Source organism: Cervus canadensis, chromosome 22 (assembly GCF_019320065.1).
Source record: "Cervus canadensis isolate Bull #8, Minnesota chromosome 22, ASM1932006v1, whole genome shotgun sequence".
Taxonomy (NCBI): Eukaryota; Metazoa; Chordata; class Mammalia; order Artiodactyla; family Cervidae; genus Cervus; species Cervus canadensis.
In genome coordinates this window covers 3394903-3422778 of record NC_057407.1, presented here as the reverse complement: position 1 = coordinate 3422778, position 27876 = coordinate 3394903, and the positions used below count along the sequence as shown (strand labels likewise).

Here is a 27876-nt window from a genome sequence, read left to right as displayed (position 1 = left end):
AGAAATGAAAAGCAGGATATCCGTGCGTTACTAGTTTTTAATTCGCTTTAATAGTATAAACCTCATTTAGGTAGCAGTATTAAGCCACAACAATAATGCCACATTGAAACAGCATTTAATAAAATGCATAAAGCTAATTCATGCACTGCAATACTCTATATACAAACACAACAATGCAAATTCTTCTTCAAGACTGAAGACATTGATTAGATATAAAACTCAGTTTAAAAAGAACATGCTATTTTTTAAATGCCATCACATAAACAAAGCTGATTTCAAGCTACAGCTTTCAACAGATTTTAAACCTGGAATTAAAATGTGATGGCATAAACAATATATTCTATATTGTGAAGGGCAGAGGTTACAGAAACGGTCCCAAGAAAGTAACACCCAAATTTTCCTTTAACATACTTCTTTTAAAAGGGTTGGTAATGCAGGTACATTTTAACAGAGAGCTCTGAACTACAGGTAAAAACTATGGTTTGTACTATGAAAAATGTGCAGCTTTCAGGTATAAAACTAGTTGAACACTGGTTCACAAGATAACTGGGAGGATGGAGAGACTGTAGAAAAATACTCCAGCTCTTGAGTTGTGTGTGGCAGCAGCATTTGAGTCCGTGAGTGCTCTGGTTGTTAAAATAATTGATGACACGCTTTCTAAAGAAAAGCCGTTTTTTATACATTTCCAAATGTTACCCAAGTGTTAAGCTTTATCACAGTCTGTCAATCGATAAATATTGCTGAGCCTTTTTTCCTAGCGTATCTCAGACATTCTTCACCCCTAAAATACTCTTAAAACTGAGAGTTTACTCCTAGACTAGTTAAGGTAAATAGCCCCAAGGAGAACTCCTAAAGATTCACTTAGAGACTGCCAAGCTTCCACTTGTATTTTAACTGGAGAGCCCCCTTCTATAGTGTGATTGTCACGACAGGTAAGGACGTGGGAAAGGTCCGACCACCACTGGGTGAGGCCACTGAAGTAGCAGGAGCGTCGTCACATCAAAGCCACGGGAAGCCGAAGGCCGCACACCCACCGTCTCACAAAAGGCACTGAGGACTGCGGTCTCAATGAGCTGTTTCCAAACATTCCAATAAGCTTAGATTTTTTTTTAAGTAACCTGTGGTGTCTGAGTTTTCGTACTTATCTGGTGATTTCTTTCAGCAGGCCAGCTTTCAACCTTCCCGCCATTCAGGTCTCCTGCTTACAGGTGCGTGGGAAACTATCGCTGGGCCCTGGCTCCCGAGTGCGGTGTCTCGGCTTAAAGCTCGATTAACGGGGAGAATTCATCAGGACAGACCTGAACAGGGGAAATTTGGCATCTGTAGCATTAAGGTATCCAACTGTACTAGAATGCAGTTTTTATCTGAAATTTAAAAGTTTTAGAAACATAATTTATAGAAAGGAATAAGGGCAGTGAATTTTATTCACATGCTACAGTTACAGAAATATCTGTAATTTATATGCCAAAGGAGTTAGCCATCAACATTCATGCTTATTTTTAAAGAATGCTTGTTTTGCAGCTGTGGTAGAGAGATGCTCAGAGGCGGCATACACTGTCCGCTGAGTCCCAGAGCACGCGTGGGCTGTTCCCACCGCACCGGGAGTCAGGGCCCACCACACAGCCTGCTCTCGGTCGTGGGGGAGGCCAACACCACTACCTACCAAGGTCCTCCCGGTTAGGCCATAAATAGATGTATAACAACTAGGTTAAAGGTCCCCACCTCGTTTTGGACATTGGGATAAACTAATGTCTTCCAGCTTCCTGGCCCTGGTGGAGGGCGGGGCCTTTCCCAGCCAGGCTCACCCCAATGAAAATGTCAGCAAATCCATCCTTCTGCTGAGGGACCAAGGAACACCCACGTCAATGACTGTAGCAACTCTATCATAGATTCTCTGTAAAACGTAAGGGAAGGCTGGCTACGTGTCTGTATACATAATATACATCTATGTACACATATGCTATATACACTGTACATACAGAGAAGGTATAAACACATGTACATTCAGTCAGTCATACAAGCCTATAAATCTGTACACGCACAACGTTGCTGAAGGGACCCCAGGGCTGGACACACAGAAGTGCCCGTTAGCAGGAGGCACGGGTGAGGAAGCCCAGGACCCTGTGTACAAAAGACTCAGACCACTCTGTTGTGATGAGAGGCTGACTCTGCAAATCTGCATCAGAGTGAAGACATTTTCTAAGAGTCGCACAACCAGTGGAGAAGGGAAGTGGGACACTGGAGGGCGTGGGTGGCTGCCCAGCCTTGTCGGACCCTCCTGGGTGCGCAGGGCAGCGGCCTCCAAAGTCAAGATGCGCGCATCAGAAGATGCCACCTTCCCTGGACTCAGGAGAGCTGAAATGTCACCTGGAGCCCCACTGCACCCAAGGCCACTTCCCCTGGAAAACGGGCAGGATGCTGCCAGGCTCTCATCCATCCTCAGGCCCTGGAAGTTGGGTCCTCAGCCAAGGGCTGCCTGGCGGGCAGAGGGCAGGGTGGAAGCAAGAGTGCTCTGCTGGGCGTCCCCCCAAAGGGCCAGGATAAAAGCAGCAGATACCGCGAGAGCCTGGTGAGTATTTGGCTCTGCCACCATGACCCTCGCCAGAGTCCACATTTAATACTGACAGGCTAGAGACCAGTCCCTCTCAAGGGTGATCACAGAACACCTCAGAGTGACTGCACATGAGACCAGATACGAAAACCCGGACCACAAAAGGACCCTGACCACAGCCTCCCGGCAGAGGTTAGAGAATAAATAAGGTAGCCACCCCCCTCGCCAAAAAAAAAAACACAAAAAACCACACACACCTCTCTCAAAATCAGAAGGGCAGTAACACACTTCCTTAAAAATACTTTCCAGGAATACCTTGGAAAATGCCTGCTTGAGTAATTTGGTCTTTATATCGTCTTGTTATGTAATGAACTTGTAATGAACTCCACACATTTCAACATGTAACTGTCCCCACCGTCTGAAACGCCCCTGAAGCAGAGCCCGCTTCCTCAGGAAGCATCACCGTGCGTCCATCCTCACCTCCCTCAGGGGCACTCGTGCCCTCTGCTCTGCGGCGGGGCCCCCAGACGGCGGGTGTCAACAGGCCACCAAGAACCCCATCCTGGCTGTTTCACTCAGATGCAGAGGCCGCTCTCCCTTCCCTGAAGCAGTCTCTCAAACCACTCACGGGTGAAGAGCCCTGTGAAAGTTGAGGATAAGTATTTGCTTCCAGTCTCTCTAATTTTTGACTTTGGGCTCCTCTTAGCCACTTTGACAGGAGAGGGATGAGCCTGCTGTCAAAGGTTTGAGATGATTGGGGGAGGTGAGAATTCAGGTAGTGTGGAGCCAATTTTTAAAGAAAAGGCCACTTCAAAGTAAGGCCAAGGCAATCTGGGACACGAAAGAGGAGTGTTCAAAGCCCAGAATGGTCCACTGGAGTCAGCCATCAGCAGCGTTGGGACTCAGGCGCAAGACCCGGTTAAAATCGGCGTTTCTCCCAGGGCGTCCTGCAGGCGCGGGGCACGTGCCTATCCCAGTGTTCACTGTCTCTCCGCCGTCCCACCTTCTACTCCCAGCCTGTCTCAACAGCACCTCAGCCCAGGTCTTGGCTAAGCTGTCCTAATACCTAAGGCCACCTGAATGTAAAGGCCTCACAGACACAGGACGATGCCCCAGAGAGCAGGCCAGTGTTGACCTTCTCACCATCACAGAGCGCTCAGACCCGAAAGATGTGACACAAGACGATGTGTGTTCCCAGGGAGCTGCTAGAGGAGCCTCAGACGTGCTTACATCAAAAATCAGAACAGACAAGTGTGCACCTCACTGTGTAAGACGTACACAAATGCTTCAGAATGCCTCTGCAAAAATGCTTCCCAAGCAGAAATGAAACAGACCCACCTTGGTCATCCTCTTGGCCAGTTTCCTATCTTAATTTTGAAACTTAAGTCACTTTGAAGTTAGAAAACCAAAATTGTAAGCTGCCAATATTAAATCCTTTCCATCATTTTACAATGGGTACTACACTTTCTCTAAGATATGCTTTAAAGCATGAACAGTAAATGATATAATTGATACAAACAAGAGTATCTGTAAGTTGGAGACACTGTTCCCACTTGATTCCCACTAATGACTAAGTGCTCCCGACAGCGACGGTGTGCCGTCTGGTCCTGCCATGGGCCCGTGCGGTGACCCGGCGTCACGCCACCCTGCTGCTCGCCTGCCCTGGGCCTAGGAGGTGCCATCTGATCCAAAGCTTTAGGAGATGCAAACCTGGCCTCGCTGCACTTCCTTAATCTGGGCCACACAGAGGGTGTGGACACCTGATGCTGCTTGCTTACAACCAGGGGGATTTACGAGCACTTTCCTCTAGGTAAACTTCCCAGTAACTGCATTCTGTTTTAATAAAACGACGGTCACTAAGGTGACTTTGGGGTTAAAGATTGTTTTTAAGGAGAAGGCAGCCTGCCTTTGATCCATCATCTAAAACACTCCAGGGGTCATCTGCAGACTCGGCCCCAGGGGACCCCAGTGTGCCGCGCCAGGACCATCGAGAAGCCCACGGCCCGAGGTGGTGCTGGGCCTGGAGACGAAGAGAGCCGTGCCGCGTGGCTCCACCGCGGATGTCACAGCCCTCCCGGCCCTCCCCCGAAGACATGTGGGCGGGAGGCCCCGACAAGGGTTCAGAAGGCCCACCTTGCACTTGCTGGGCAGACCACTCCGTCTGCCGTGAGCGGCAGAGGTGATGCAGCGATGTTTTCGGTTGCCGCAGGAGTTGGTGGTTGAATCCAGTTCTGAGAACCAGTCACGGAGGAGCCCGCGGAGGCCCATCACAGACCAGGGAATGCAGTCAGCATCTGCTCGGGCGAGGAAGCTTCCTGCTCAGCCCAGCACGCGTGTGCCGCCGCACTCCCGGGACCCGGCTCGAGGCCGGCAGCGTGTGCGCACGGTCAGGAATGACGCCTCGCTTCCTTACGCGTGAGTGATTGTCTCCTGTACCCTACTGCATGTTCACAGAAACCATTAGCATTTCGGCAAAGACAGACACAGTTTCCATCTGCCCTGCACATTGGCAAGGTGTTGCTAACATCATACATCGATAAGTGCTTAGAAAGTGCTAGTATTATTACCCTGGTAATTAGTAGCTATTCCAAGGACATTTTAATATATACACACATACCGTTCTCTTAGGTTCTTTTAGTTTTAATACTAGTCTCTGACATTATAAAACTTTGCTTTTTTTTTGCCCTTTGAGAATTTCTGGATACAAATTGAGATAAAAGATTGTTTCAAAATCTGTTGCTTCATCAAAAGGCATTAAAACATTTCTTATGGCAGGAGAGGATCCTGCTAGTCTTTGAGTGGCTACTGTCTGGGACTAACAGCTAAGGAGAAGCCAGCTGGGGACAGCTAACGTGCTGGAGTACTTGCGCATACCAAACCCCACTACTCCACTGTCTGTCTGAGCGGCCCGGCAGCCGGCGCTCCTCGCAGGCCGGGCCTGCGCTATAGGCTGGCTCCGGTGATCTGGCCGTTATACTCCGCCGTCTCCATCTTGAGGATGTAGGGGATGATGCTGTCTATCGAAACATTACCAATGAGGCCAGTGAAAAACAGCTCTTCCGTTATGCTGGAACTCATCAGCCTGAGTGCCGGCAGGCGGACGAGAATGCGGGCCAACCTGTAAGAGGGGGGTTGTTAGAGGGGGCCGGGCCGCGGCACTTGAGGCTTCCCCCAGACAGGGCCTGTCTGCAGCCCTCGGGACCGAACCCAAAACCCACTGTCCACTCGTTTCAGTAGTTGCTCTTGTAGGGATTTATGATGAGTGCAATGATTACGTACCAATGTGTTCCCTTCGTTGTTTATAACAACTCTTCCCAACCCCACCAAAAAGAAAAACCTGGAAGCTTGTTAATGGAAGGTAGGTTAAACTAACGTGTCAAATCACTACACACATTAAGGAGGAGAATCAAAGTCTGTTCACTGGTAAGAATCCCATGACACACAGCTGAATAAGAACTTAAGAGCAGGATGCGCACCAGCATGAATAACATTTGGGTGTGCGTGTAAATAAAGTACTCGGAAGGACAGTCACAAAAATGCTAACTGTTGACCTCTGGGTATTGGGATTTTAAGTGATTTCATCGAAACTTTTTCTGTGTTGCTCTAATTTCCAGTGTTCACTTAGCATTATAATTAAAAGGAAAGCAGTGAGATGTTTATTCTGAAGGAACCCCAGGAGGGCACAGCACGGCCCTGTCCTGCGGCAACCCGGATGGGCCAGTCCACAGGCAGCGCCCAGAGGGGTGGGCGCCGGGACACTGTACTGCAGGGCACTTTCATCAGGAGGGAAATGATGGGGAAGTTGCGGCATCTCCTCAGCCACGGAAAACGACTCTAAGAATATATACATACTTGCTGAGTATTAAGTGAAAAAGATGCTAGTAGAAAATGGATCTTGCTTTGGCAAAAGCTGTGTCTGGCCATGGCAGCGTGCCTAAAGCATGAGCAGGCTCTCTGCCAGCCACGCTGGGCACAGGTCCCTGAGGCCCAAACATGATAAACTTGCCCTTGAATAAAGGAGTTTTTAAAATACCAATTTACGCAGGGAGTGAATTATTTTGTACAACCCAATCGCGCTTTGTAGGGGTCGGATTTAGTTTGTCAATGGACTCTTCTGTCAAGCGCTCTAGCTAGCACTGTCTCCTCAGTAGGTGCAGAGCCAGGGTCAGAGCTGCTGACTCTTCTGGACTCGGGGGCGGTCTCACACACACTGTTAGCCCCAGAGGAGAGGATGACTCCCAACCCCTCGAATTAGAGGGGCAAGCCCAGGTCTTGCCCAGTCACCCAGCAACACGGGGACGGCCTGGGCTTCCTGATTCCTGGGCTTCCCCGGGGCTTCCTGGGCTTCCTCCGCAGTCCACGGTCACCGAGAAAACGCAAGCATTAACATGTGGTCACACAGAGGCTCTACCGGGCTGCCCGAAGCGGAAGGCCAGCGTAGCTGACATCTCAGCGAGGTCCAGCCTCGCCCCCGTCTCGCCTGTGTGCCTCACCGGTAGGTGTCTTCCGAGTAGGTCTTCTGAACGTAGTCCTGCAACTCCATCTGTGCCTTTTCTTGGAATTTTTCAATCTGGCTTGTGCTGGTCAAACCTGGATGATCTGAAGAAGAAAAGTACCCCAAATTGCCCTCTGTATTCGGAAAGCCTTGTGTGTGGACTTCTCAGTACTTATTTTTAATCAGACTTCTGGCAAACTTCTCAAGTGCGACAGACTGCGCTCCGGGGGCTGGTCTTGGTCAGACACTGCTGCTAGAACTCTGGTTTCTCCTCTGCTCTGCCAAGACCTGCAGGTTCCCAGGGGGGCCTGGCCCCGAGCGGGCACACCAGCCTCCGCAACCCCACCAGGGTTGGCTCTAGACCTGTGGCTTTCTACTCTAGGAAACACATACATGCGAAATCAGGAATCACCACCTGCTTTCTAGACACGTCATCACGTAGTGTCTCCCATTCTGTTAGCTATTTTCCTGTTTCTGAGTAGGCGGCTGGGAGGTGTGGGGTGGAGAGGTTAAGCTGGGTCCAACTTAACCCAGCGGCCTCTCAGGAGGCTCAGAGAGGATGGCTGAGGGGCGGCGAGTGAGGCTGGCTGCGGCCAGTCTCTCCCCGCGGTCCCGCCGCCGCCTCTGCTGTGACCACACACGGTCTTTGCTCTGCAGAGACAGTGGGTAAACGTGTGCAGGCTCTGTCTTTACTGGCCTGTGTGCTAACATACCTAAAACTTGGTGGAGAGCAAGACCAGAGCAGAGGGCAGTGGGTGCGGTCTAGCTGGCCCTCGGTAGTTACAGGGGATTGGTTCTGGGACCCCCGCGCACAGCAGATCCGCTGACGTCTTTTATGTTGAACATGCACATAACCTACACATGTCTGTCCGTATACTTTTAAATCCCCTCTGTGCTACTTTCGAACTCCTGGAACATTTTTTTCCTTGGATTTTTTTTTTTTTTTTTTGGCCACACAGCATGTGGGAACTTGGTTCCCCAACCGGGGACTGAAGCTGGGCACCTGCGCTGGGAGCTCGGAGTCTCAACCACTGGACGGCCAGGGGAGGCCCTTTCCTTGAGTATTTCTGATTCGCGGTTGGTTGAATCCACCCAAGTGGAACCCGTGGATACAAAAGGCCAAATGTATACTCAATTTTGTAAGCTGTGGTCTCGTTTGGCCCATGAGATACAAATGATCCGTTTGTTAGGGTTCAAATGACATCTACTGAACACATGAAGATACTACAACATTGGGACTACTATATAAACAACTTTAAGAACTGTCCTGCTCACGTTAAGTAAGAGTGGGGACACGCAGCCGCGCGGGCTGGCAGGGCGCTCTGCCTGCTGACGGCCGGGCAACAGGCCCGCGTGCAGGGCCATCGGCAGACCCCGGTGGGGACCCGCCGCCAGTGGCCACCGCATGTCTTACCGGGGCTGAAGAGAACTATGGCCTTGAGGTAGGCGTACTCATAGCCGTCCACGTCCAGCCTCGCCATGGTGTTACAGAACTCCTGCAGCTTCCAAATGTGCTCCATCACCTGCTTTATCCGGTCTCCAGAAAGTTTATCTAGAAATCAACACACACATCCTCTGAGAAAGGCTAGTAAGAACAGTAAGGGAGCTAGCTTCTTGAAGGGGACAGACTGGAAAAAATGAGAGAATTCACTTTTAAATGAAAACCCAGTTATCTCAAGAGCCCCATTTTGCAGCTGTAGGTGAGGTGGCTCCAGGCACCCAACTCCACTCCGCTGTCACCCCCACCCCTGGGACGGCGACTCTCCCTGGGCGGCACCTGTGGCCCGCACGCGCCGAGGCCCACACGCCAGACCCTGTCAAGGCAGGCACTGAATAAACGTGCCAACCTGAACACCTCGGCATTTTTTAGTTGCTACAACAGTTTTATCTACTGTCTGATTTAGACTTCATGACAGTATACTGCTGAAGGCAGTGTTATTATGTTCAGTTAGAAAGAAAACTAAAGCTCATTTGTGAACAAATCTAAAACTCAATAAAATGTTACAGGTTACAAAAGTTACCTTTATGTAACTTCCGAAGGAAGTAACTAGAAAAACGAAGGTGTGACTAGGTGACTCACACCCGGTCTCCAACGCCGGGACGGCCAATGGGAAGAGCGGCCGGCTCCAGCGCGGCGACAGGTGTGATGCGCAGGGTCAGCCGAGACCCTGGGCAGCGCGGGCACCTGCCAGTCTTCCGGGCGCCGTGAGCACGCAGGGACCACGGGCTGCCTCCCAGCCCTGACGCCCCGACCTCACAGAGAGCCGTGCGTCCACCCACCCCCTGTGCGAGGGGGCCGTGGACCGGGCCCAGCGCTCCCACTTGCTGCTTCCCCAGGGTAAGGCAGGGACCTCCCTGGGACCTGGTCTCCCACACACCACCCCGAGGAACAGTTTCTAATCCACAGGCTCGTGAGGGTTTGTGAGCTGCACAAAAGGGTAACCTGTCCCTGAAGATGAAGACAGAGGCGGTGACTACTCTGAAAACAGTACTGAATGTCTGCATCAGAACTCAGCACCTTTTCCCTTTCATCTTCACAGGAAAAGCAGCAGGTGGGTAGGAATAGCCTGGGGCGGCACCGGCCCTACCTTCTTGGATGCTATTCTGCAGGTGGTTGACGATAGCGGCCAGGATGGTGGAGAGGCTCATGACCTGGGCGCACTGGGCCAGCCCGAGGGTGAAGAGCTCGTTCCAGCAGGCCCGCACCAGGCTGGTGTTGCAGTCCTGCCTGGGGACACAGAGGCAGGCTGGGCGTGGGGCCGCTGCCCCTGCCCCAAGCCCCGCACACCCCACCGAGTCCCATCGGCGTGCATGTGCCAGAGGCCTCTGGAGGGCTCAGGCCTGCTCTCCACGAACGCCGTGTCCACACGACTGGCCCGCCTGAAGTCCCTCTGAGGACAGCCTACTCTCAGCAGCCCTGGGTGGTTCTGTCCCCAGAGGCCGCAGTGACCAAGGGGAGCCCCCAAGGCTAGAGACATGTCGCTGCCCAGGGAGGGGTGGGGTCTCCACTCAGGACAGCGCGGGTGAGGCCCCCTGAGACCGTCTGTCATCCCAGAGGCCCCCAATGGGGGGCCCCCACCCTGGCCTCAAGACCTCGGAGCATCTGCCTTCCGTCCACTCTGTCCCTGCTCCCGGCACCACGCCTGAGGAGGCACAGTAAAGGCCGGGGAAGTCAGAGCCCTGGCAGCCAAGGTGGTCTCCTGCCACCCGTCTGCTGACTATTTATTCACAGGAGCTCACTGGGGGGCCCTCAGGCCCCCCCAGGCCGTTCCTAGCGCGGGGGAGGTCCTGCCAGGGTCACGAGGGGGAAGAGTCACTCACCCGAGGGCCTGGAAGGCGGGGATGGACCTGGCCCAGTGCATGGAGAGGAAGAGCAGGCGGGAGGCTGACTCGCAGATGTAGTGCACGTTGAGGTACTCGGGCATCGGGCTGGGCATCGTGAGCTGCAGGAGAGGGCACACGGCCTGGGGCCTGTCAGCACCCAGCCCCACGCGGACCCCCCCCACGGGGCGGGCCCGCCCAGTGAGCTAGGGTCTGACAGGCCTGGAGTTGGGGGACGGGGCCAGCTCATCCACAAGGACATGTTTCCCAACGCTGCCTCCCTGCACTGGTACTGGTTCTCAGCATTTCCACTCAGAGCCACGGGTTTAGGTCTAACTCCAGTGGGAGTGAGCCGGCAGGCGGCCTCAGGGAACAGCGAGGGAGAGCAGAGCAGAGCCTGGGGGGCGGGCTGGGACCCAGGACCCCTCTGTCCCGGAAGGGCTCGACTGCCTCTGCAGCTGGAATCCCCCCAGGGACCCTTGCCCTTGGACCCCTGGGCAGCTGTGGGCAGGGACTCACGTGTTCCTAGGTGGCTGACCAGACCATTCTAGTGGAGAACACTGAGGAACTGAAGACTCAGTCTGCAGACCTCGAGACTGGGGCGCTCAGGGAGCCTGGGAGTGAGTGTCCTCAAGAGAGGTGAGGCTCGGGAGGTGAGTGCTGAGGGCAGCCCTGGGGACCTGACCAGCCTCCAGGCGTATCTGAGCGCTACTTTCTGTGGCCCCATTGGGCGGGAGGGCAGAAGGCAGGACAGCCCGCCTCGGCCTGTCTTGGCGGCGACAGGAGACCACGCCGCCCCAGGGTCAGCGGCAGAGCCAGACGGCCAGGTGAGCAAAGACGGGCGAGAAGGCTGCCACCACCTGATGGGCTCACTTCCAGGTCTGGTTTTTAACCACGGCCGGCAGGTGGAAGCCCTCACCTTAAACGTGACGTGAGTGTCTGAGAGGAGGGGGCCCTCGACCTCGATGATGGGCGTGGACTGGTCTCTGCTGATGACGTGGATGCCCCCGCCGCCGCCGCCGTCGATCCCGTCTGCCAGGCTCGGAGGCGAGGCGCTGTCTGCGGTGTTAAGTGCTTTTGCTAAGGTATCGAATGCCCTGCAAGCAGAAAGGGAGCGAGCGTGTGCTGAAAGTCCAGCTTCTAGGAGGAGCGCTCTAGCTGAGACGTCCTTTGGGAAAACAGCACAGCGGGAGAAAGACAGTTAACTCTGCCTGAGAGGAGGAGCAGTGGCCGTCACATGTGTCTCCACACGGTCTCAGACAGGAAGCTAGACGTTATTTGTTCTCACACGTAATTTCTGTTTTACAGAAATACTCTCCAAGGTGGAATTCCCTCCGTCTCAGAGATGTGAGTGCTAACTCTGTCAAAACCACCAGGAGTTAAGTGCTAGAACTGGAATTTGGCCTAACTCACATTCCGCTCCCTTTCCACTGGATCCAGAGTGGCATCTTCTACCAGACCACAAGGGAACCTGAGGACTGCTGCTGCTGAGTGGCCCCTGCCTGGCCGGGCATGACGGGCAGGAGCGGCAGGTCCAACGGAACAGGAGCAAACCCACAGCCCGGCTGCAGGGCGTGTAACCTGGCAAGGGGCACAGGCGTCCAACCAGCCGGCGCCATCTCACCGTCAGTATCCGTCTACCCTGAGGGGTCTATCTCCGCTCTGGACTCACTACTTGAGACAAATAGGCTAACACACAAGCAAGAACGGGACTGCACTGTTGACGTTTAGGTCCCATAACCAGTGACAAGTGTGCTTGGACTTTAAGCTGTCCCTGAATCACTCAGTCTCCTTCATCATCTGGAAGGAAGAGTTTTCACACTGTTTTGTATCCCGTAACGTAAGCAGGTCCACATCCCCACAGTGAAAACGAAGCAGACAGACACGCAGGGGCCTGTGACAATTCTGCAGTCCGTCATCAGACGGGGTGGGCATCAACATGCTGCCAGCCACCCTCGCGCGCAGGGGCTGTGTGTCGGGAGGCGCCTCCGCTCACCGGCTCGTACCGAGTAATCTCACTGGCAGACTGGTCCTCCGGCTGCATTTCTGAGCTGTCACCGTTGTTGAGGGATTCACTGAGGTTTGCGAGGGAAGTGACGACGTTTGCCAGTGTGCCCAGGGCGCCCTGGCTTGTTTCAGCCTGTTACCCGGAAAACAGTGATATTAAAGGGGAACGAACACACACACACACACACACACACGACTCTCAGAGAAATGAAGGGATAACTTTGTTTTGAAAGCAGCTGCTATGGAGGTGTGACTACGATGGGCAGTGAGAGGAATTGGGGGATAAAACAGTTCTGTATCTTGATTGTGATGGTAGTTACACAGACCTACACACGACATAAAACGACAGAACAAAGTGACAGATAAAATGACATCCAGGTAAGCTGGATGTCACCAAAGTTTAAACCTTTGTGTTTCAAAAGATTATCAATAAAGTAAAAAGACAACTTCTCTCCTCCCCCACACAAAAGACAACCCACAAAATGAGAGGAACTTTTTGCAAATTATACATCTGATAATGGTTTAGTAGCCAGAATAGCTATAAGAACTCCTACAGCTCAATAACAGAAAAACAAATAAGCTGGTTAAAAATGCAAATAAAAACTATAACGAGATGTCACATCACGCAGACTAGGATGGTCACAGTCAAAAGACGTAATATCGAGTGCTGGCAAGGGCGTGGAGAAAATGGGGGTCCTCACACACTGCGGTGGGAATACAAAATGGTGCAGCTGCTGTGGAAGACAGTCTGGCAGCTCTTCAAAAATCTAAACGTACAGTTGTTACATGACCACAGAGATTTCATTCCTAGGTACATATGTGAGAGAAGTTAAAATATACGTGCACAAAGAAGCTTGTACACAGTGTTCACAGCAGCATCATTGCTAAGAGGCAAAAAGCAGGAACAACGCAAGTTCATCAGCTGCCGAACGGATAAACCACACAGGACACAGCTGTTTATCGGCACATTACTGGGGAACAAGAAGGAAGGAAGAACTGACAGGCCAGGACGGGGTGCACCTCGAGAACACCCCACTACAGAAAGAGCCGGTCACAGAGGCCAGGTGTCACGCAGCGCCCTCTGTGTGACGGCCCAGTGCTGAGAGAACCCCAGCCAGAGGCACACGAGGGGCTGACGGGCTGGGAGCAGAGAAGGGCAGTGACTGCTTACAGGGCTCAGTCTGCCTCCGGCTGATGGGATGCTCCAGCGTTAGTAGGCACGGCTGTAACAGTTATGGTAATATACTGAAAACCACAGATTATATGCCTAAAGGGTAAATTTTTCAGGTGTGGGAATTAATATCTCAACTTTTTAAAAAAGAAAGCCAAAAAATAGACAAATAAACAAATCAAGGTACATAAACAAAAACGTCCGCTGTGTCTTGATTATAAACGTGAAAGACCAGAATCTGCAGAGAAGATCATCAACAGAGAAGTGGTAAGTCACAAAGCCACCACGTACCAGAATACAGACCTGCTGTCTCCATCGCGTGAGCACAGCACACGACAGACACGCGCAGGGGAGACGCCCCGCGCCTGCGCCCGCCCTGCGCCCACACCCGCCCGCGCGCCCTCGGCCCTGAGCTACTGCCCTGCAGGACGGAGCCCTGCGGACGGAGGGCGCGAAGGGAGCATGGGTCTCGGTGGTGTTTTCCAGATACCATTACTTTTACTCAGAGTAAATGATTCTGAATGTGTAATTATCTCACAGGAAAGAGTTCCGCGATCAGCTCCTGAGAACAGCTGCCTTCAGGGCTCCGTGCGCGCCCCGTCACCCCACAAGCCTCGGGCGGTCCTGTCGCCCCCGTGCGGGAGGAAGGGCGCGGCGCACCGCCTGTGTCCCCAGCACACTTCACCCCGACCGCCCAGCCTGTCTGTGCTCCTTCTCCCCAGCCAACTCCGCGCCGCTAGCAGTGGCAGAGCGGGTGCTGCACGCTTCATGGAGCTGACCTCCTCGAGGTTCCGGCACCCCCGCCTGCTGTGTGCCGGCTCTGGCCCGGCCTCGGGGCAGGCGGCACACGGGGCGGGGGCGCGGCCATCGGGCCTCAGCGGCCCTCAGCCTTCGTTCCCCTCCCCTGGCCCCAGGAGGACACCGCAGGACGCACCGCGTGTGCACGAGCAGACGGGGCCCCGGGGCCCAGCTCCGGCTCTGAGGGGGACAGTGAGGCCAGCCCTGTCGGCTCGGGGCTCCTTCTGGAGCGGCCCCTCGGGCTCACTGCAGCTGCCGGCCCCGTCACCCGGGCTGTGGCAGGGACTGCAGTCAGAGACACTGCGCCCCTTGCCTGGATAAAGCCCTCTCCTCAGCGTCCTCCACAGGAGGCTGCCAGTGTCTCTGTCTGCAAACTGGGCTCCCTGGAGCAGCCTCGCTCTGTCCCTGTCAGAGCCGTCAGGACCCCGGCGGGACTTCTTCCTGCGGTCACCCACTACAGCGGAACCAGGGGCTGCACCAAAGGCCATCCTACGAGAGGCAGCACCTCCTCAGCCTGCCAGCAGCCTGCCCAAGTGCACTACCGGGGGAGAGACCTCAGAAGGAAGGAGAACCACAGAACGTTCACCAAGTCGAACTCTAGCTCCTGACACGCTGTGCCCGCGAGCAGCCCGCCCTGCCGGCTGGCCCGTCACGACACGGCTGTCCCAAGGACACGGAGGTGGTGAGGGCACACCCTCCACCCGCCAGCGGGTGCTGGCATCAGAGAAGCATGCATGTGGAGACAGAGGGCGGGAAGGGCGCGAGCGCGACGTCACCTTGCAGTCCGTGGCCAGGAGAACCGTTCCGTCCTCACGGATCAGAGGCTGCTGGATGTTCACAAGCATCCCTGGATCAAGAAGACCTGTTTGTCTAGTTAAGACATAAAGAAACCCAGAGTAGCTTCCAGCGTTTAGTGCAGAGTTCACGCGGCACTGACCCTGCGCGTCTGCGGGGCCAGGCAGGAGGATGCGCTCACCTGCTCGGCGCCCAGCGAGCCGCCAGCCCTGCTCTGCAAGGAGACGCGCTCGGAGCCGGGCCTGCCCGAGACAGGACGCAGACGCGCCTCCCCGCCTCTACCAGTGATGCCGCCTGACCGCGGAGCACCAGCAGGGGAGGCCCAGCTCTGGGGCTCGCCACAGCACAAAACAGGGATTCCCGTTTCCCTCTGCTTGTCTACAGTGAGGTTTTAGAGGTCACGTTAAATACAGCAAATAAACTGACCCCACGGCACTGTCCAGACCACACCTGGATCTCAGGCCTTTTATCTCTACTGCCAGAGCTCCGATCCTGACTCATGGAACAACCGTTTTCCTGCGTGGATGATATCTGAACTACAGCACGTCATCCGAGCCCCTGAGACAGGAAGCTCTGACCCCATCCTGACCCCCCTCCTGAGTCCACCCTCTGCGGGCCTGTCCAGGGCTATGACCGCAGCAGCTCCAACAAGGTGGGCTGACACCTGCAGGCGGGCTGTCAGCCCCCACAGGGAGCACCGGCGCCTCCCGTGTCAGCCCCAGGGGCCCCCAGGCTGCTCACGGGCACTGACCTCGCCCCGTCCTTCTCGGCCACGAACGTCGGCGTGGCTATCAGAGGACTCCGCAGGTCCTTCCGGATGTAGATCTTCTCAGTGGACGCAGCACAATTGCTTGGTTTCTCCCGCTGCACGTCAAAGGGTTTCCGTTCACTCTGCACAGCTTAAGTGACAACAGAGACACCCGTGTTGAGAGGAAAGAGCCACACCCATAAAAGCCACGCCCTCTGGGGGGAGGTGGGGTCCCCTCGACCAAGCTGGCCGCTGTGGGGATGATAAGCTCCACGGCAGACATGCCTGGCCCAGCTTCCACTGGGGGCTCTGGCTGCTCGCAGGATTCTCTCCCGGGGGAGAAAGAGCCCCTCAAGTGGGCCCGACAGAGCTGCCCACGCCGCCCAGGGCGGAGGTCACAGCAGCCGCCTCTCCCTTCGGTGTCTGGTGCGAGTGCACACACGCGTGCCAGAAGCCACCAGACAGACCTCCTCGGGGGAAGAGGGGAGCCAGGCGCGGCAGGACAAGCGCGCCACTTCACAGGCGGGACCGGAGGATCCGAGGCCGCGTGCCGTGCCCAGGCCCCCCAGCGCCCGGGGCAGGGCCGGGGCTGCGTTCTCTCGGCTTCACCCCAGAGCCTGTGTCTGCTCCCCACACACACGCTGGCTCCCGCACGTCGGGACGAGGTTTTCAGTGTGGGAACTGACCCTGCCCAGCGGCGGCGTCACCACACCACCGAGCTGGCCCAGAGGGTGAACCGGAACGAAGCCGGCGGACACGGTCTCCTTGGTATATCTCCGAGACCTCCCGTTCTCCCTCTTGTTAAGCTTGTGGGCGTGAGCCCTGTTACTCACACTCCATCTTCATGCCCATCTCCAAGCACTTCTTCAGCCTGCAAAACTGGCAGCGGTTCCGGTGGTGTTTGTTGATGATGCAGTCTTGGCTGCTCCGGCAGCTGTAGGTCAGGTTTTTCCTCACGCTCCTTTTGAAGAAACCTTTGCAGCCCTCACAGCTGACAGCCCCATAGTGGCGGCCTGAAAGAGGAAGGCACGTCTGTGGGCCTGGTGTGTGGGCTCCCGTGCTGGCAGCCACAGGCCAACCGCAGGCCTGAGCACTACGCGGGCCCCTGGGCCTACACGCTCTCCTCCCACCTTCAGAGGGGCCAGCGAGGCCATGACGCAGGCCGCAAGCCCGGACACGGCACGTGGCGCTGGCAGACGGCGTGGCTGAGCTCGGCACCTGTCAGGGCCCGCGGAGAGGGCTGGGCGGGCGGCCCGGCTGGGAAGCCCTCAGCTGCCCTGTCCCACCGGGAGCCGCGGAGCTGACAGCAGCCCGTGCTTCCTCAGCCCCCGGGTCTCAGCCCACGTTCACTGCCTCTGTGAGTCCCGTCCTTGCTGTAGACGGACCTGGGGGCGGGGGCGTGACCAGAGGACGCAGCGTGGGGGCTGTGACCGCGCGGCCAGGCCCCAGGAAGGCCACCATGCCTGCGGCCCACGGGGGTCCCCAGTCCTCGAGACACACGCCCCGAACACAGCTCTTTATTCTGAGCTTGTTTACTCTGCGGTCTCTGAATTCTGACTCCCTCCCACATGAAAGGGTCCCGTCAGTTTACCTGTCCTCACAGCCCCAGCGGGAACGGACTCCGGCACGCTCCCCTGTAACCCAGGGTCACGACTACACTGCAGGGTCAGCGTTCACACGGTCACTGGGGACAGCAGCTGCAGAGCAACCCACCGCCCTCAGCTCTGACGTATGAGGCCCTTCTCCAGCCATGCAGCTGGGGGCCCCAACTGTGGGCCTCTAACAACAGTGGTGCTGAACTGACTCTGCACACATCATTTTCTCTTCCCTGCAGTGGATTTCCTTGGGCTCTCGAGGCCGTAGAGTGACCTCTCACATCTGGAGACAAAGGCACTGCAAGCCTGTGGTGAGCTTTAAGCCCAGAAGGGGGAAGCTGAGCAGATTCTGTGGCCTCTGGCATGCTGAAGCTTCATTCATTTGCTCAAATCTTTCCAGTGTCTCTCCTTGTTGAGCAAGAAGATGGGGATACAGAGATGCAGGGGTCAGACAGGCCTGTCAGGAAGTGACTAGAAAAGAGCACATCCAGTGCCCAGAGGTCTGAACACAAGGGCAAGAGGACAAAGGCTGCGCGGGAGGCTCAGAGAAGGGAGCGCGCTGCGGCAGGAGCGGGCAAGGCTGGAGCGGACCTTCCTGGCCGGGGCTTGTCTTCCTCTTCAGAGGCTTGGCTCACCTGGCTTTTGCAAACCAGGGCCACCAAGTACCCAAAGCTGCTAAGGATGCAGAGCACGGTCAGTGTCCCCGGCATCAGTACCCTCGACGGCCCCCGCCGGGGCCAGGCCTCTTCTCAAGTCCCCTCGTCCCCTCCCGACCACGGAGGCCCAGGAGTGTGTCCCCAGAGACACGGGGGCCGTGCGCGTTATGCTCCCCGGGCTGGGCCGCCAGCTGGACCCCCCTTTTCTTTATCCGACAGCACATGCTCAACCACCGAGGTCACGAATGTGACTCCAAGCCTTTCCTGACCTGGGACTCCAGCCGTAGGGCATGTTCCCTCCTGTTTATCACCTGGGTGACAGTGAGGGCATGAGACGGAGCTGCCGTGAGGACCAGGGAGGACGGACAGCAGGCACATCCTGTGAAACTGCGAAGCACTGGACAGATGGTAACTACGCTCATGACTGGTTACTTTTTTTTTTTGGGCCATAAGGTATGTGGGATCTTAGTTCCCTAACCAGAAATCAAACCCAGTGGAGGCATGGTTTTAATCACTGGACCATGAGGGAAGTCTTGATTACCTTCTTACTAGTACAAAGATAATCAACATTGAACCATGATTTACAAATCACAGACTCAGTTTCTTGACTTTTTCTTTTGATTCCTATAATCTGACAACCTGATCTGCTTATGGACATCATCATTCCAATAAAGAAAAGTACAGTCACATTTTGACCCCCCCGCACCCGGATCTGGTCGTGATGTTGGCCCCCGAGGTGCACCCAGCTTGACCACCGCTTACTTACCTGAGGCTTTGTCGCCGCACACCACACAGTACTCTACCACCTGGGGCCTCTGGACGTCGGTCTTCCCCAGCAAACGCTCCACAGAAGCAGAGTCCGTGACGATCTAAGAATAAACAGGAAATAACATGATGAATACACAGAAGAACAGTACAAAAAAGATCTTCATGACCTAGATAACCATGATGGTGTGATCACTCACCTAGAGCCAGACATCTGGAATGCAAAGTCAAGTGGGCCTTAGGAAGGATCACTATGAACAAAGCTATTGGAGGTGATGGAATTCCAGTTGAGCTATTTCAAATCCTGAGAGATGATGCTGTCAAAGTGCTGTACTCAATATGCCAGCAAATTTGGAAAACTCAGCAGTGGCCACGGGACTGGAAAAGGTCAGTTTTCATTCCAATCCCAAAGAAAGGCAATGCCAAAGAACGCTCAAACTACCACACAATTACACTCACCTCACACGCTAGTAAAGTAATGCTCAAAATTCTCCAAGCCAGGCTTCAGCAATACATGAACCATGAACTTCCAGATGTTCAAGCTGGATTTATAAAAGGCAGAAGAACCAGAGATCAAATTGCCAACATCCGCTGGATCATTGAAAAAGCCAGAGAGTTCCAGAAAAACATGTATTTCTGCTTTATTGACTATGTCAAAGCCTTTGACTGTGTGGATCACAATAAACTGTGGAAAATTCTTAAAGAGATGCGAATACCAGACCATCAGACCTGCCTCCTGAGAAATCTGTATGCAGGTCAAGAAGCAAGAATTTAAACTGGACATGTAATAACAGACCGGTTCAAACTTGGGAAAGGAGTTATGTCAAGGTTGTATATTGTCACCCTGCTTATTTAACTTACATGCAGTGTACATCATGTGAAATGCTGGGCTGGGTGAAGCACAGCTGGAATCAAGACTTCTGGGAGAAATCTCAATAACCTCAAATACGCAGATGACACCAACCTTGTGGCAGAAAGCGAAGAAGAACTAAAGAGCCTCTTGAAGGTGAAAGAGGAGTGAAAAAGTTGGTTTAAACCTCAACATTCAGAAAACATTCATGAAAGATCATGGCATCTGGTCCCATCACTTCATGGCAAATAGATGGGAAAACAGTGGAAACAGTTGATAGACTTTATTTTCTTGGGCTCCAAAATCACTGCTGATGGCTGACAGCAGCCATGAAATTAAAAGACACTTGCTCCTTGGAAGAAAAGTTATGACCAACCTAGACAGCATATTAAAAAGCAGAGACATTACTCTGCCGACAAAGGTCCATCTAGTCAAAGCTATGGTTTTTCCAGTGGTCATGTATGGATGTGAGAATTGGACTATAAAGAAAGTTGAGCGCTGAAGAATAGAGACACTTTTGAACTGTGGTGTTGGAGAAGACTCTTGAGAGTCCCTCGGACTACAAGGAGATCCAACCAGTCCATCCTAAAGGAAATCAGTCCTGAATATTCATTGGAAGGACTGATGCTGAAGCTGAAACTCCAATACTTTGACCACCTGATGTGAAGAACTGACTCACTGGAAAAGACCCTGATGCTGGGAAATATTGAAGGCAGAGGAGAAGGGGATGACAGAGGATGAGATGGTTAGATAGCATCACTGACTTGATGGACATGAGTTTGAGCAAGCTCTGGGAGTTGGTGATGGACAGGGAGGCCTGGGATGCTGCAGTCCATGGGGTCGCAGACTCGGACACGACTGAGCGACTGAACTGAACTGAAGATGATGAAAAACCAGAGCAAGAAGCCAAGTCAGGCTCAACTGTGAATTCCTAATCTCTGTTCTAAGAACAACTCTGGGCAGAACTGGGAAAATCCCACTTGACAACCTCACCTGCCAGCAGGAATGGAAGGCTGTGCCTCTGGCCCATGCCCTTCAGCTGTGGCTGGGGTGGGTGTGGGGCTGCCCGGGGTCAGATGCTGCTTCTCAATGACCCACCCTCCAACCTGCTACCACCACCAAGACCTGGGGCTGTGGAGGAGTCCCATGCAGCTGCTCCAACCGTGAGGACAAAGGAGGTCTCTCTGGCTGCTTCTCTACTTTCATCAAACAGCTTGGAATTCAGACTAGTACATTTAGCAGAAAAATAATTAAGCCTTACTGATTAAACAACTAGCTCTCTCGTGAGGCTCTGGAAGTGGAGGGACTAGGCAGGGAACCTCTGAAACCTATTTCTCCTTCCTTTGTAGGTGACTTTCTACATGACCCACAGTGGTCTCCATCTGAAAGAGTAATGTGACTGAAATGAAAAAGGCACATGGAAGAAGTGAACAGAAGCTGCTGTGAAATGATGTGGGTCACAGCCTAGTCGAGGCCAAGGGGCTTGTGTAACTCAATGAAGCTACGAGCCGTGCCACGCAGGTTCACCCAAGACAGACGGGTCAGAGTGGAGACAAAGCGTGGTCCACTGGAGGAGGGAATGGCAAACCACTCCAGTATTTTTGCCGCGCGAGCTCCCCAAACACGAACAGTATGGAAAGGTAGAAAGGTATGACGCTGGAAGATTAGCCACCCAGGTCACAAAGTGTCCAATATGCTACTGGGGTAAGAGCGGAGGGCAATTACTGATAGCTCCAGAAGGAATGAAGTGGCTGGGCCAAAGTGGAAATGACGCTCAGTTGTGGATGTGTCTGGTGGTAAAAGTCAAGTCTGATGCTATAAAAGAACAATATGGCACAGGAACCTGGAATGTTAGGTCTATGAATCAAGGTAAGTTGGATGTGGCCAAGCAGGAGATGGCAAGAGTAAGCATCAACATCTTAGGAATTAATGAACTAAAATGGGCGGGAATGGGAGAATTTAATTCAGATGACCATTGTATCTACTGCTGTGGGCAAGAATCTGTTAGAAGATATGGGAGCAGCCATCATAGTCAACAAGAGTCTGAAATGCAGTACTTGGATGCAATCTCAAAATTAGCAGAAAATCTCAGTTCATTTCCAAGGCAAACCATTCAACGTCACAGCAATCTAAGTCTATGCCCCAACCACTGATGCCGAAGCTGAAGTTGACCTGTTCCATAAAGACCTTCTAGAACAAACACCAAAGAGATGTGCTTTTCATCACAGGGGACTGGAACACAAAAGTAGGAAGTCAAGAGATACCTGGAGTAACAGCAAGTTTGGCCTTGGAGTACAGAATGAAGCAGGGCAAAGGCTCACAGGTTTTTCCAAGAGAACGCACTGGTCAGAGCAAACACCCTCTTTGAAAAGCACATAAACCTCACCAAGTGGTCAGCACCAAAATTAGACTGAAATTCTTTGCAGCCAAAGATGGAGAAACTCTAAGCAGTTAGCAAAAACAAGACCTGGAGCTGACTGTTGCTCAGATCATGAACTCCTTATTGCAAAATTCAGGTTTTAATTGAAAGTAGGGGAAACCACTGGGCCACTCAGATATGACTTAAATCAAATCCCTTATGATTATACAGTAGAAGTAATGACTGACTGGTTCAAAATTGGGAAAGAAGTACAACAAGGCTGTATATTAACACCCTGCTTATTTAACTTACATGCAGAGTACATCATGTGAAAGGCCGGGTTGAATAAATCAAAGCTGGAATCAAGATTGCTGGGAGAAATATCAACAACCTCAGATACGCAGATGACACCACTCTAATGGCAGAGAGTAAAGAGGACCCAAAGAGCCTCTTGATGAAGGTGAAAGAACAAGAGTGAAAAGCTGGCTTAAAACTCAACATTCAAAAAACTAATATGACAACATTAGGTCCCATCATTTCATGGCAAATAAGGGGAAAAGTGGAAACAGTGATAGATTTTATTTTCTTGGGCTACAAAAACCGCTGCAGACAGTACTGCAACCATTAAATTAAAGGGTGCTCTCTCCTTGGAAGGAAAGGTATGATCAAGGTATTAAAATGCACAGACATCACTTTGCCAACAAAGGTCTGCAGAGTCAAAGCCACAGTTTCTCCAGTGGTAACTACAGATACCAGAGCTGGACCATAAAGAAGGCCGAGCGCCAGAGAATCATGCTTCCCAACTGTGGTGTTGGAGAAGACTCTTGAGTCCCTTTGACCGTAAGGAGATCAAACTAGTCAATCCTAAAGGAAATCAGTCAACTCTGAATATTCACTGGAAGGACTGCTGCTGAAGGTCCGATACTTAGGCCACCTGATGTGAAGAGCTGACTCACCGGAAAAGACCCTGATGCTGGAAGTGACTAAAGGCAAAAGCAGCAGCAGGCAGCAGACAATGAGATGGCTGCATGGCATCTCTGACTCAACGGACACGAATTTAAGCAAATTTCAGGAGACAGTGAAGCGCAGGGAAGCCTGGCCTGCTGCAGTCCACGGGGTGGCAAAGAGTTGGACACGACTGAGTGACTGAAGAACCAGCACCATCAGTAAGCCTTAAAGTGGTCTAAGCAGTGAAACACACAGGAATCATCATGCGGGATGACATCTTTTAAGAGAAGCAAGAATCACAGCCATCCTCTCACCAGCGAGGAGTCTAAGCAAGCGGGGAGGAATTCAGATTTCAGGTGATGACAATGGAAGCTGGGAAGGGAAGGATGAGGAGACACTCACTGAGGCCATCAGGCAGTGTCTGCTCTGAAAGCTATGCACACTGGTGTTCTGAACACAGCGTGAGCAGAAGGAAACAAACCCTCTCCTCCTGGATTTTCTCTACAGCAGAAAGCCCCCTTCAAAGCACATGGATTCTCAGCAGCACTGTTCACAGTAGTCTAAAGGTCGAGGCAACCCCAGTATCCATCAACAGATGAATGGATAACCCATGCGTGGTCCATCCACAGAGTGGAATATCATTCAACTTTAGAAGGAAAGAATCCTGATACATGTGACCACACAGATGAACCGTGAGGATATTGGGCTCAGTGGAATTAGCTAGTCACAGAAGGACAAATATTACAGGAGTCTACTTATGTGAGGTCCCTAGAGTCGTCAGACCCACAGAAAGCAGAGGAGTGGCAGCCAGGGGCTGGGGAAGGGTGGGAACAGGAGGTGTTTAGTGGCTACAGAGCTTCGGTTGGGGAGGATGGAGCGTTCTGTGGATGGACCAGGGCGGGGGCACATTGCAAAACAATTGTCAATACACTTAATGCCGACGTCAATACACTAAACTGGACACTTAAAACTGATTAAGGCAGTGAAGTTCACGTTACCACAATTTTTTTTTTTTTAATTAGAAAGCAGAACCAAACGAGACTGTGGACTGCAGGCGCCCTGTGCCTGGCCAACGCGGGACCCTGGCCTCAAGCGCCTGCTTCCCCAGGGGCTGGGCCTGGACACTTGGCGCTTCCCAGTAAGCCTGCTCTTCTGCCAGCTTGTGCACCTGCCCTTCCTGCACCGCCCAGACCCCACCTTGTCCTCAGAGGGCGGAGCAGGGCAGGGACAGAGACCAGAGGCAGCCCATAGAAGCAAGGACAGACAGGGGGCTGGCCAGGCCGAGGAGGGTCAGAACCAGCTGGCCCTCGCCGGACGCGGTCAGCCTTGCAGAGACAGTCCTCCGGGGGCCACGCTGACCTCTCAGTCGGTCTCCGTCTCTGCCCTCCCCGGGCACTGCAGCAGCTGCCTTCTGGGCCTTGCCCCTCACCTGCTGGTTTTCACTTGGTTGAGCCAAGGCAGCAACCCGCCACAGCTGCAAGCCCCGAAGGACCTCCAGAGATGGAGCTGGCCTCCAGAATAGAGGGGAGAGTCCAGAACAGCGTGGGAGCAGAAATGCTGAGATAAATGCCTGTCAACGGGTCTTACTTGGATCCTGCCGGGGACGAGGTTGTCCGAGGTAGTGAATATGAGCTGCTTGGCACTGGAGGTCTCCGGGGAAGCCAGGATCACCTTCCCAGTTCCAGCTCCATCGGGGCTGGTCAGGATGAACTGCTGCTTGGGGGATCCGGAGGCGTCCACCGCGGTGACGATCTGGATCTTCTGTCCCGTCTGCTGGTCGGTCACGATCTACAAGACATAACACGGAGGGGGCTCTCACGGGGCACGGGCAGCGGCTGCCAGCGCCAGCCTGGAGTCGGCTAGTCCAGGACGGGCTCACCAGTGCCGGAGACAGAGCAGACAACAGGGAGCTTTCCAGAGTCCACTTTTCACAAAACCGTGTCATTCCGAGTGTTATCATCCCCACTGCTTTTACAATCACAATGCTCTTCAGAATGAGGGAAAGGGAAATCGCATGAAGGCGCTCCAGAGGCACAGACGTCAGTGACGAGGTCAGTCCTGGGGGCGTGACACACGGCCTGTGCAGCACGGCCTGTGACTGCGGTCAGCTCTGCTGTACCGTGCGCATGAGAGCGGCTCGGGGACTAGGTCCCCGGTTCTCATCACGAGGAAAGCAAACATTGTTTTCATCTCTTCTCTGCATCTGTATGAGATGGTGCATGTTAACTAAACGTTCTGTGGCCATCACTTTACAATCTATCCAAGTTACCATGTTCTACACTCAGAACAGTGCTGCGTATCAATTACGTTTCAGTAACACTGGACCAAGAAAGGCCCCTTGTGTTACAAATGAAATGGAGACAATAATAAAGAGAGATGGTAGCTTAACTTACACATATACATACATACACATACATACATATAGAGAGAATTAAGGAGGCACACATGTCCACGCGTTATGGACCCTGTATGTATGGATGTGCGCATCTCCTTGCTCCAGGCAGACGGAGGAATGGCAGCAGCCCCAGCTTTTGTTTGCTGGCCGTGCTGCCTGGTACGTGGGGTCTTAGTTCCCCGACCAGGGATGGAACCCAGGCACCCCGCACTGGAAGCGTGGTGCCCAAACCACTGGGTGAGCAGGGAATGCCCTCACCTGAGTTTCTGAACCCCAAGCTGACAAAGGCTGCTTTAAAGAAGGGCGGCCTCTGAGGGGCAGGCCCTGTAAATGCCCGCCTTGGACTCCTTGCTGACACCCCAGCTCCCCCACATCCTGACTCAGAGGTCCTCAAGCACAGACATGACACCTGACAGGGGGCTCACCCCCAAGGGCGGCACCGCAGAGAGGCCGTGAACGAGGCCGCGGCAGGCCTGGGGCAGTGAGCGCCAACTCCTGAGCCTGGCTCTCCAGGGACGCCCACTGCTTAGGAGCCCCCGCCAGAGGGGGCCTCTTCCCTGCGTCCCTGCCCCAGTGCACCAGCCATGACTAATCAGCTGCTGAGGGAAGAGCAACTTCTCTTCCTCCTGCTCTGATGTTCTCGGAAGCTGTTCAGCCCCTTCCTGACTCTTCTAGGCCAGGCGCCTAGCCTGGAGCACTGCCTGCTCTCTCCCTGAGGACCCCAACAGGCCTTCCCGGCAGACAGGACTCCTGGGGCGCTTGCGCTGGGCCCTGGGCCGGGCAGATGTGTGGTGTCTCTGGGGGACCCCAGTGCCCTGGAGCGCATCCACAGACGGGTCTGTGCCAGCCCCTGGCAGAACTGCTTCGGGACCTGGCATCCCCAGGTTCTGACAGCAAACGCACAGAGTCCTGCAGAACAGTTCTGCCAACGCCCAGTACAGAAAACGAGACAACGCTGGCAGGCGCCGAAGAAAATGACACAGGCAAGGACCGTCAGTCGCTTAACGCGTGTTTACTGGGCAGCTGCTCGCTGACTGCTCCCGGTCCAGCTGCCTCACATTCAGTCGCCACGCAGGAGACCAAACGGCAGGGGAATGAGCAGAACACGCCACGGGGAAGGAGGAGTGGACCGGAGCCCAGCACACGTCACTCCCGCCGAGGGGCCAAGGCCCTCGGCGCCTGAAGCCGCGCGCTCACCGTTACCACCCGCGGCGTGCCGGGCCCCGGAGCAGGCCCACAGGAGACAGAGAGCTGGACTGGGTGAGACAGCACGTCCCGGCGGCCCAGGGAGGCCGCCTGCCTCCTTCGTGAGGAGGGAAGCTGCACGGCCTTCGAAAGGCCCTCCCCTCGCCTGGAGATCTGGGACTCAGAGGTCTGACCTCCTCCTCACGCCTGTCAGCTCTCACTTTCTTCCTGAGGTGTTCTGGGACCTCACAGTGACCATGAGGCTGAGAGGCCTCGCTAGCACACACGGGCAGGCAGACTCCGTAATGAGACTGAGACATCAAACTGAGAGGACGTAGCCAAAGATTAGGTCTCCTGTGGAGGAGAGAGGTGTGGCGGGGAGAATCACGTCCCCTCAGAAAGACGTCTCAGCCCTGCCCCCAGGACTCACACGGGTGACCTAAGGGAACAGCCTCTGCGAACGCCGTCGGCTTCAGGTGACAGCACACCGCGCTGCCCTTCCCAGGCGGCACGTGCCGACAGGGCGGCTGCGGCAGCGACCGGGCTGCAGGCAGGGACGCGCCCCTGAACCGTAAGGCAGCGCCCGGCCCGGCCGACACCGGGACTCCAGGCTTCTGGCCCCCAGAACTGTGAGAGGAACACACTTCTGTTGTTTTAAGCAACTCAGTTTGTGGGCATCTGTTGCAGCAGCCCCAGGAAACAAAGATAAGAGGCAAACTTTAATTTCTTTACTTGGAACAAATATTCAGACTCCCAACCTGCCAACTCGGTAACAGGCTGCGGACGGGGCAGGGAGGGGCTGGGGGAGTACTGGAACAAGGGGCGCTGTTCTGACTCTTAAGGGTAAGGCCTTCCACAGCCTGGTGACTATCAGTGCTGCTTCAATGCTGGTTTTGAAAACTGCTTTTGTTCCAACGCGACGGATACACTGCTTCCCTGCTGGCTCAGCCGGTAAAGAATAGCCTGCAATGTGGGCGACCTGGGTTCTACCCCTGGGTTGGGAAGATCCCCTGGAGAAGGGAAAGGCTACCCACTCCAGTGTTCTGGCCTGGAGAATTCCAAGGACTGTACAGTCCATGGACTGATACATTAGAGAACAATTTGGGTCTAATGTGAATCGTGAGCTTGTTTACTACGCTCTGTTCAGTGAGAAACACCAGGTAAACACAAAATGCCTCCCGCTGAAGCGAGTGGCGTGGGAGAAGCCAGCGCCAGGCCCAGGAACCCCGGGACGTGG

The 27876-nt window shown here is 54.0% G+C and overlaps 1 protein-coding gene across 5 annotated transcripts in view; it reads right to left on the bottom strand.

The window, feature by feature from the left end:
- Window positions 1–27: 27 nt before the first annotated feature.
- The window catches only part of NR2C2 (nuclear receptor subfamily 2 group C member 2), a 108723-nt gene continuing 80874 nt past the window's right edge, over window positions 28–27876 (bottom strand). For 4 of the 5 annotated variants that reach the window (XM_043442619.1, XM_043442618.1, XM_043442617.1 and 1 more), the window contains 12 exons: window positions 24647–24847; window positions 18904–19006; window positions 16720–16899; window positions 15890–16037; window positions 15120–15213; window positions 12374–12507; window positions 11287–11464; window positions 10368–10489; window positions 9635–9774; window positions 8461–8598; window positions 7045–7150; window positions 28–5669 (listed from right to left, as the gene is read on the bottom strand). In XM_043442619.1, coding sequence (XP_043298554.1) covers window positions 5495–5669; window positions 7045–7150; window positions 8461–8598; window positions 9635–9774; window positions 10368–10489; window positions 11287–11464; window positions 12374–12507; window positions 15120–15213; window positions 15890–16037; window positions 16720–16899; window positions 18904–19006; window positions 24647–24847 — 1719 coding nt within the window. In that variant the 3' untranslated portion in view covers window positions 28–5494. The remainder of the gene's footprint in view (window positions 5670–7044; window positions 7151–8460; window positions 8599–9634; window positions 9775–10367; window positions 10490–11286; window positions 11465–12373; window positions 12508–15119; window positions 15214–15889; window positions 16038–16719; window positions 16900–18903; window positions 19007–24646; window positions 24848–27876) is intronic. The other variant, XR_006264484.1, reaches the window with a different exon arrangement.